Source organism: Bidens hawaiensis, unplaced genomic scaffold, assembly GCF_021521415.1.
Source record: "Bidens hawaiensis isolate Kalapana, Puna unplaced genomic scaffold, B.hawaiensis_p1.1 tig00003378_1, whole genome shotgun sequence".
Classification (NCBI taxonomy): Eukaryota; Viridiplantae; Streptophyta; class Magnoliopsida; order Asterales; family Asteraceae; genus Bidens; species Bidens hawaiensis.
The window spans coordinates 1,531,439-1,542,408 of NW_027491188.1; the positions used below are offsets into that span (position 1 = coordinate 1,531,439).

Sequence of the window (10,970 nt, forward strand, 5' to 3'; positions counted from 1 at the left end):
CTAAAAGGTTAAAAAAACATACTACCATTAAAATATCAAAACTGCTGCAAAGATCTAAAAATGGCATAAACAAGTTTATTTCACACACTACTAAATGAAGTGCCACCATAGCAAATCTACAAAAGTATTCGGTCCCCATGTCGATTCACGTTTCATCTTTCTATTTCTACCAACGATTCATCGTTCTGCAAAAAAAACTAATGTAAGTACAATACTAACAACCACTATCTATCAGTAAATACATATTTACCTTCTTTTTTTTCGGACATCCGGTGATGTAATGACCAGGTTTCTTGCAGTAAGAACAAGTTTTCTTTTTTGGTGCTTCGAGGGAAGACTTGATTCTAGTGGCACTTTTGGGATGACCTTTATTATTTGTTTTAATTTGTGGATCACGAATAGAAATTTGAGGCATCAAGTTTACTTGCGAACTTCCCACATTAGAATTATGTATAGTGCATTCCAACTGTTTGTAATGTGTTCGAACCTTTGTTCTTCTAAAAAGTTTACCAAGTTGGAATTCAGTTTCTTTATCTCACATGGGGAATCTCTTACATGTTCGATTGCTTTTCTAAAGTTTGATTGAACACGCCATAAAATTAACGCACTGACTTCATTTCCATTATTTGTGTCTTCGAGCGCGATAGTGTGATTATCAGACTTATACCTAACATCAAGTGTCCACCTAGGTAAAATATAATGATCAGGAATGGTTTCAACATTCCTCTTCTTCAACACGTATAATATATGCTTGCATAATATCCCATCTGTTTCAAACTTTGCACATGAACATGCTACATCTATCTTATCGGAGAGTCGAAAGTTAACAATTCTTCAGTATATTTTATCAATATCAAGTTGTCCAACCTTATATTTGATTTCTTCTAAAGTTTTGCTTATCGTCTCATGGGTTAAATTAAGGGTACCTTCGGTCCATTCTTTCTTGAATATATCAAAGAGTTTTCTAGTGTAACGTAGACTTGCTTTTTTTCTCTATCATATTTACAGAAGAAAGATTTGGCTCGGAGTCCATGGTCTTGAAGTCTTCATCATTTTTGGAACCCCTTCGGCACGCAATAGCTTTATCATACTGGATTACAAACTCATTCAGCATGGTATTTGAATTCACAAATCCATCAAAAAAAGAATGAATGCTCTCGCTTCTTCCACTTGATATCATGCCAGCAAAAAAACAATCTTTCAAGAAGGCTTTAGCCCAATACTTGCGTTGCTTATACATCTCTGTTATCCAACTCCCACTTTCAAATTGGTATTTACCACATAAAAATTCCCAATGATTTTCAAATTCTTCAACAGTATTACTCTTTATCCACTGCTTGTATGCCTCTTCAATATCACTATAACGAACTGTAAGTGCTCGAAGATGTTCAATATGATGTTTCTTTATATGCCATGAACAGAAACGATGTCGGGCTTTTGGAAAAACTCTTTTAATTGCATTTCCAATAGCTTTGCCTTGATTAGTAATTATTGCCAATGGATGCTTAACAAACATGCACTTTAAGAAATTTTGAAATAACCATTCAAAAGTCTCTTGTTTCTCATTCTCCAACAGCGCACCGGCAAAAAACATGGACTGGCGGTGATGATTCACCCCGACAAATGGAGCAAATGGCATCATAAACTTGTTGGTCATATATGTGACATTAAACACAACAATGCCTGCAAATTTTATATAAGATTCTCTTGATCTCCCATCTGCCCAAAAAATATTTCTAGGAGACTCATCGTCAAATAAGTCCACAACAAAATAAAGGTCGCGGTCGTCTAGTAATTTATCTTGGAAATATTTAATAAGGCCATAAAACTCTTTACCCTTGTATTGTTTTCATTGTTCTCCTAAGATATCGGCACATTGTTTTGATGTAACATCATTTTCACTTGGATTTTTCATAGTATTTACGGCCTTCTTGATATGACAAGGTCTCAACCTGGATTGACCAAGTTCCAACATCAGAGATTTGCAAACCAGTGAGCGGTGAAACTTCCCATGAGACCTATGTTTCATTACCTTGGTCGGAGTAACGGTTAGTTCATGGTTGTGCGCATTGTTAAATGCATCAACGGACCATTTCCCATCTTTACCTTTTGAAATTTGAAGAAACGCTTCACATCCGGCCCTTAAATTCCTACGACGTTTCTTAGCTTCTCCCGCAGAACCATCACGCTTCAAATCTTTAGAACCCTCTTTATTGCATGCATATTTCTTTCGATAATCCTCGTTTGTTGTCTTATTTTTATAAGTCTCACGTTTATGTATTCCAAAACCATGTAAAAACGCATAACCATTATAGAATTCATATGCGTCATCAGGAGTATCGAAAACCTGTCCAATTACTTCATTTGTTACTTCTTTTTCAACCCCAGAATCCAAGTCCACGGCTTCTGTCTCCTCTATTTCAATACCGAAACCGTTATTTGTGACCAAATACCCATTTGCATCAATATGTTCAATAAGATTTGTTTCAAAAGCTTCATTCTCTGATTGGACCGTTACTAAATCCATTATGGTATGGATGTCCTGTATTAGACAATATTTATATTATGTTATAATATAGGGTCTAGAGTGTATTTATGTTTTATATTTATATCCCTTGCACATCATATCATTAGATGTAATATACAAATATAATTACCAAGATTAACTTGGTATCAAAGCTACGTCTCTGTAACCCTAATCTGCTGCCACAAATTCTGCAACCCTAAATCTGTCAATCGGCCCTTGCCTGCTGCTACCAACCTTCTTCTTTCCGTTTTTTTTTTTTTGAAAACAAATACAATGGCATTGGTTGCTTCATTCACCACAGCAGAAAAAACCAATCATAATTCTCACAAGTTTGGTTTCACCCTCTCTTCCACTAACTATGGTTACTGGAAAACTATGATACAACCTTTTCTTATCACAAACAAGCTTTTTGGTTATGTTGATGGGTCTATCCCATGTCCTGATTCCACCATCATAATTGCATCCCCTAACAAGGAGGACCCTTCCACAACCCAATCAAATCCCAATCATGCCACATGGGTTTCTAATGATGCGCACGTATGCATGTTGCTTCTGTCAACAATTTCTGAAGGAGCATTCCAGCATGTTCATGGCAGCACTTCTCAAGATTTATGGTTGGCCTTCGAACGTGCTTTTGCCCCTCACACAACTTCTCGTGAATATACTCTAAAATCACAGTTTCTCAAACTCCAGATGAAGGATGATGAAACCTCCTCTGCCTACCTCACGAGAGCAGAAGAATATGTTGATGCCTTGGTTAATATAGGTGAACCGTTTAAAGAAAAAGACTTAGTTATGCTCGTTATGGCTGGTCTTCGCCCTGAGTACAATAGTATGAAGTCTACTATATTGACGTGTCAGTTTCTGACTGCCTTTATAGAACTTCATAGTCTTCTTTCTGACCATTATTATATGGTTCAGAAAACAGATCCAGTTCCCGCTCAGGCTCAAGCTTTCACTGCCACAACCAGTGGGCCATCTCCTGCTACGACTAGTCCAATATCTGTTGAGACCCTCAGGAACTCCAACAATTAATGTCTCAACTTGGTCTTCAAGTCCAGCAGCAAACACCACAGCCGCAAGCCTTTTATGCTTCTCGTGGTCGCGATCGCGGTTACTCTAATCGCAATCGTGGTGGCCGAAGCAACTCCCGTTATTTTAGAAACAACAATGGAGGTAATCAAGGTCAATTTAACTGGGCATCTAATCAAAATACAGTTTATGATACGTGTAACAAGTGTGGAATCGGGCATATCCCGTCTGAGTGCCCCAACCGTGATCCTAACACCCTAAGGACACGACAACCATCCGCAAACTATGCTGATTATCGCTCACAAGCATCAAATGCATGGCTTCCGGACACTGGTTCCAACAGTCGTTTTGCATCAGATCTCCGCAGTCTTGAGAACTCAGAACCCTATTATGGGGAGGATTCACTTCATGTTGACAACGGTGAGGGTTTACCTTTTTTGCATATTGGTTCAACCAAAATTCATTCCCCTACCAAAACTTTTTCAATTTCTAATATACTTCATGTTCCACATATTAAAAGAAGCCTTCTTTTTGTTCAAAAGTTTTGTCACGACAATAACGTTTTCTTTGAATTTCACTCTACTTTTTTGCTTTGAAGGACATATTTACACGCAATACCCTCCTCACGGGTCCAAGTGATAACGGGCTCTACTCCATTTGTCTGCCACCTCTTCATCCTCTTTAGAAAGTAGCATTTTCTGTTGTTCGTGCCTCTACCGACACATGGCATCGAAGACTTGGACATTCTCATCCAGATCTTTTGAAGTCTATGTTATTTATTTTTTCACTTCCTGTTAGCAATAAAAGTTTGAGTACCTCTTGTAATTCTTGTCACATGGGGAAATCCTCAAAACTTCATTTGTTCTCTTCAACTTTTAAAACTAGTAATGTTTTGGATTTAATTTTTTGTGATGTTTGGGGCCCAGCACCTGTTAAATCTTTTAATGGTGATAGCTATTTTTTACTTTGTGTTGATCATTTCACTCGATATATTTGGATTTTCCCTTTAAAACATATATCTGATGTATATATTACTTTCAAACATTTTCATGCCATGGTTAAACGCCAATTTCAAATCAAATTAAAATATGTCTAAACAGATTGGGGCATTGAGTTTTGACCTCTCTCCTCCTTTTTCTCCTCACTTGGCATCATTCATCGTCTCTCGTGTCCTCACACTAGTGAGCAAAACGGATTTGTTGAGAGACGCCACCGACATGTTGTGGAAACGGGTCTTACCCTTCTTGCTCAATCGGGTGTTCCTAAGAAATTTTGGAACTTCCCCTTTGACACGGCAGTTTATCTTATCAATAGGATGCCCTCTCGTGTTGCTTCCAGTATTTCTCCTTTTGAACACATTTCTAAATCTAAACCTGACTTCTCGTTTTTGCGGGTTTTTGAATGTCAATGCTATCCTCATCTACGTCCTTATAATCACCACAAAATGGACTTCCGTTCGTTACCGTGTATCTTTCTTGGATATAATCCATCCCATCACAGTTACCAATGTCTTGATTCGAAAACTAATCGTCTTTATGTCGTCCGACATGTTCGTTTTAACGAACAATACTTTCCATTTGCTCAACCTACTTACATACCGAATCTATCCCCTCAACCCTCTCCCTATGTCTCCTCCTTCCCAATTCTTACCAACCAACCTGCCACCTCTGAAATATCCTCCACAGCCCACATCCCTAACAATCAATCTTCCCCATCTATTTCGACTACAACAACAACCACTTATAACCATTCTTCTATACCTGAGCAGTCCACAACAGCCCCACAGCAGCCTATTCCCACCCAAACAGCCCCTAATCAGCCAGTTTCTCCTACTCAGACCTATCAACGACGCCCCACACAGCCCGTTTCCAACCAAACAGCCCCTAACCAGCCTGTTCCTAACCAACCAGCATCCACCATTCCTTCTCAACAGCCCCCAACTCCCATCTCTGAACAACATAACACCGTCCCACCATCTGCCACAACATCGACCAACCCACCTCCCACCCTAACAAGGTCCCAACCTTCCAATCTTTGACAAAACCCCAAAACCGTCAAACCGTATAATGCTGCCTCATTTCATACCCACACAAGTCAATCAGACATTGAACCTGCCACCTTTACTGTTGCTAACAAGGATCCTCGATGGCGTCAAGCCATGGCTGAAGATTATTCAGCTCTTTTGAGAAACGACACATGGACTTTAGTACCTCGTGTTCAGAATTCTAATGTGGATGATTGTAAGTGGATGTACAAATTAAAACGGGATCAAACCGTGGCTATCAAACGGTACAAGGCGCGCTTGGTCTCTAAGGTATTTCGACAACAACCGGGCATCGACTATCAGGAAACATTTAGCCCGGTTGTTAAAGCAACAACAATCCGCATGGTGCTTTCGTTGACTGTACACAAAAATGGCCTCTAAGTCAACTTGACATACAAAATGCCTTTCTACATGGCAATCTAAAAGAGACTGTATTCTTGCAGCAGCCTCCCGGATTTGTTGATCCTCAGAAGCCAGGCCATGTTTGTCTTTTGCACAAATCCCTATATGGTTTAAAACAGGCACCTCGGGAATGGTTTCATCGCTTATCTACTGCTCTTCATGAGCTCGGATTTAAGGGGTCCAAGACCGACCCCTCACTGTTTATCTACTCCTCTAAGGGCACGCTCTTGTATATGCTTGTGTATGTTGATGATATCGTTTTGACAGGTAATAACTCACAAGCAATTGATCACACTGTCCGTCGACTCGGCCAGTCTTTTGTTGTTCAAGATATGGGCAAGTTATCTTATTTTTTTGGTATTGAGATCGTTACTAAAGGTTCAGATCTCCTCCTGTCACAACAAAAGTATATCCTTGAACTTCTTGAACGGGCTAATCTATCTCATGCACACCCTGTATCCTCACCGATTACGACTACAGCTAATCTTGCTCTCGGTGACAGCCCCCCGTTCCATAATCCGGCCCAGTATTGTCAGATTGTGGGTGCTCTTCAATACATTACATTGTCTCGCCCAGACATTACCTATGCAGTTAACAAGGTATGCCAACTTATGCATTCGCCGACCGAAAACCAATGGTCCACAGTTAAGCGCATTCTTCGGTATTTAAAAGGTACTGCACATCATGGTCTTCTCTTCAAATGTGCTTCGGGTACTACCCTTCATGCTTACACAGATTCTACTTTCAACCATTTGAATGCCTTCTCTGATGCCGACTGGGCCGGCGACCCAGATGACCGTCGATCCACCGGAGGATATGCAGTCTACCTTGGATCGAATCCTAATTCTTGGTGTGCACGAAAACAGAAAACTGTCTCTCGGTCATCAACTGAATCTGAATATAAAGCAATTGCTGATACGGTCACTGAACTCACTTGGCTTCGAACACTTCTACATGAGCTTCGGGTTCCTATGAAAACGACACCAACGTTATGGTGTGATAATCTGGGTGCAACGTACTTGTCGAAGAATCCGGTATTTCATGCACGTAAAAAACATATTGAGGTGGACTTCCATCTTGTTCAGGAACTGGTTGCTCGAGGAAAACTCTCTTTTCACTTCATATCAACTGACGATCAGATCGCGGATGTCTTTACAAAGCCACTTCCCTCTCAACGGTTTATTGAGCTACGGTCCAAGCTACAAGTCGCTCCTCGGCCTTAGCTTGTGGGGGAATATTAGACAATATTTATATTATGTTATAATATAGGGTCTAGAGTGTATTTATGTTTTCTATTTATATTCCTTGTACATCATATCATTAGATGTAATATACAAATACAATTACCAATATTAACTTCCTGTATCAATAAAAGAAAATTATTTGAACATGTAAACTGATTAAATTAATCAGTTTCCAGATCTAATCTAGTCATAACCTTTTGATTTAGTAAAGACGAGAGAAATAGGAGAACAATCATAATCAAAACCTAATCGATTATTCAAGGGCTACATGAAATACCTTCAGGTCTATTAACGATTAATCCTCAGCCTCAATCTCCGCCAATCGTCGATCATCATTGAACATCCTAGGGTTTATTATGAATATGAAGCATAAGAGAGCAGACGTTAGTCTTGATGGGTGTTTTAATCCTTTTTAGCTTTTAGGGTTTTTTTTTAATCAAAACTACGTAGTTTTGATGGGTTTTACGCGTAAGGTTGGACGGCTGACAGCACCGTAACTCCTATTTTTCTCTCTGCTCTCTTGCGCTTCATTGCAAACCCTAGGAAGTTCAATTATTCTAGGTACATACCTAAATGAAGACGATTAACAAGGATGGGCGGACACTCTCCTCTACAAGTAATGTTTGCGGTTCTAGTTTTTCTAGGTTTTGGCCTTGCCTTTTGCAATTGATTATCTAATAAGGTTTTTAAAACACATATTTGCAGAGAATATGCTTCAATTTGATTTATGGTAGTTCAATTTAATTGTGCATATGTGTATAAAGAATAATATGTATAAAATTAAAAATACATATTATACATATATGTGTAATTTTACTAAACCGATATTTTTTTAATTTTTTTATGAAACCAAGATGAAAGATAAAAATGTTGGTTTTCTTTACTTTTTTTATTTTCACATTAGTGTTGTATTACACATACGTACTAATGTGTATTCGATGCGCACAATAGTCTTATATTGCATACATATAATTGTGTGTATCAAATATGTACAATACTGTTGTATTCTATGCAATACATAACTATTGCATATATGCAATACACACTATTGCACGTATGCATTACACCGCCGAGGTTTTTTTTTTTTTTTTCTTATGGAACAATATCAATATATAAGAATAATGAAAAACATAAAGAAACTACGTAAAACTTTAAAAAAAAGTTAAAAAAAATTCTTTAGGCATTTTTAAATGCTCTTTAAGAGAAGTTTTCATCTGATCACACACACGCACACACACACACACACACACACATATATATATAATGAGTATTATTACAGAACTCTTAATGGCGAATGGTGGGTGGTGGACAGTGGTGGTGGCGAACGGTGGGTGGATGGTGGTGGTGGACGATGGCTGTGGTGGTGAACGGTGGGTGGGTGATGGATGTTGGTGTTGGGCAATGGGTGTTGGTAGGGTGTGGTGTTTTAACTTTCTGCAAACCTTAAAAGATCTCATAAGTAGATGAGCCAAATCTGCATCAAGAGCTTGCGCATATGTTTTCTAATGAAACGTTTTTAAGAAAACAAATAGCCTGCATATGCCAATGTCTGCGCTTGATCTATGCGTGGCAGACAAAAGATCCTGCGCAGATCTTTTTTAGAAAAACAAACAACACCTAACTGAATGACAAGTGAAATAATACAGTAATTGTATTGTCTAGAAATAAAATTGGTGAGTCAGTCAAATACTGATCAAAATATGCAATTTTAAGTAGGAACAAAAGGGTAACTTTACCCACAGTACAAATTTCTCAAAAGAGTTGGCTATTTAAGGGGAAAAATGGTGAATCTTCTCATCAATAATTGGATCAACTTACAACAATCATCAAGGTTTATTATGACTTTTAGCTAATAAATTGACCAATTAAGACTTCAGAGTCTTAAAGATTTGTCATATATCAAGTATCAATCCTAACTCAGCCTACTAGGAGCACAACACATGTTGGTTAAACAAAACACTTTTGGTCGAAAACTAATGGTCAAAATACAAACTAACAAAACATCTAACACAGCCCCCAGTCAAAAGTTCAATATGGATGAACAAGCAGCAGATATCAAAGCATATTTATATATAAATAAAATTGTTGCAGCTATCAGATATTTATACAGATAGAGATGAACCATTATCAGCCATTGTGAGATTTAATATCATATCAGCAGCCTTAGGTGCCCTGTAAACAGAAAAGGTAAATAAACATATTATTATCATGGGACTGTTTGATATACTAATGCAAATTTTAAAATTTACAAACAGAAAAATAATAACATTGTACCATGAGTCAGGCACCTGGTACAGACTGGACGAAGATCCAAAGCACGATGCAAGCATGTCCGTGTTTATAACACCAGGGTTAAGTGCAACAACCGCCATGCCAGTTGGCACCTCCTTTGCCACTGACTTGGACAACCCTTCGACCGCCCATTTTGAGGCACAATAAGGGGCCACCTATTTCCATTTTTCCAAAATCACAACCAACAAATGCAACAACTTAAAGCTAATTATTTTGTATTTTGTTACCTGTGCTGCAGCCGATCTTCCCCACCCAGATGACATATTTACGATAATCCCTTGTTTTTTCCCGATCATAAGGGGAATAAAATGCCGTAACATATTTGCAATTCCTTTTAAATTAGTATCAATGACAGCATTGAATTCCTCTTCTGGCACCTCCCATAATCTGTTGTTTTTGTTTATGGTACCTGCGTTATTTACTGTACACATATACTTGTTCTATTACAAAATCAGCCATTGGTGAGCATGTCAGACAAGTTTAATTTTAGTTATGGAAATGAAGGTATAAAACAAAAAGTATAAGCATGAACAAATGTGGAGAGAGAGGCAATGTAGAAACTAACAATAACAATAATAAAAATAAACTGAAGCTAGTAAAGAAAAAAAAAGAAGAAGGATTGAGGTTTTGACTACCAATGATATCTGGAACCCCCTTCTTGTCCATGACAAGTCGCGCCAATTCTTCAACACTGGTGTTTGAACACTGGAGGAAACAAGAGAAGATAGTTTGTTTATCAACTAAGCATATATATATATATATATATATATATATTCAGAAGATTGGTTCTGGGTCTTAATTTTGGGGTCAATTCAAAGAAAATTAACCTAATCCCTAATTTATAAATAAGCATAATCGAAATAAATAAGGAACTTACGACGTCAACATTAAGGAAGAGGTGTTTGCTGTCGTCGTCTTCAGAAGAAGAGAGTTGGGATTGCAGCGATTTGAGCTTGTCTTGAGAGCGAGAGCACCCGATGACCAAATGCCCTCTCTTGGCCACTTCTAGGGCCAGGGCTTTTCCCAGGCCCCTGCTAACGCCCGTTATCAGCACCGTCTTTTGCCCACCGTTTAACGTCGCCCTCGTCATCTCCGTTTAGATTGCTATCAGGATGTAGTTACTTATTATGTATGTGGTGGAAATGCACGGGCTGCCCGGTCTAATAACAATCACGGGTAACACACAGCCAAATCATAGCGTTAAACCTAAAATCCTAACAACACACACAAACTCGACTACTCACGCCGTGTGTAATGGAGCGACAAGCCCCTATTTTTTGGGCGATCGATGTTAGGACAACACCGCCCCAGGGCTACAAATGGGGGGCAACAAAGGTGTGTCGCCGGGTTAATATGGAAAAAAATACTATTATAATCATATGTATTATATATACATATATACTAGGTGGGTGCCCGCACGATGCGGCGG

At 38.6% G+C, this 10,970-nt stretch overlaps 1 protein-coding gene and 1 pseudogene across 1 annotated transcript; both read right to left on the minus strand.

Annotated features, from left to right (window-relative positions):
• Positions 1-964: 964 nt before the first annotated feature.
• On the minus strand, positions 965-1,657 carry LOC143623331 (protein FAR1-RELATED SEQUENCE 5 pseudogene; annotated as a pseudogene).
• Positions 1,658-9,269: 7,612 nt separating this feature from the next.
• On the minus strand, positions 9,270-10,631 carry LOC143623332 (NADPH-dependent pterin aldehyde reductase-like). Its single transcript, XM_077094266.1, has 5 exons — positions 10,419-10,631; positions 10,177-10,246; positions 9,769-9,962; positions 9,524-9,696; positions 9,270-9,421 (listed from the first exon to the last, which is right to left on the minus strand). Exons 1-5 carry the CDS (start codon positions 10,629-10,631, stop codon positions 9,352-9,354), a joined length of 720 nt encoding a protein of 239 aa, XP_076950381.1. The 3' UTR covers positions 9,270-9,351.
• Positions 10,632-10,970: the final 339 nt, after the last annotated feature.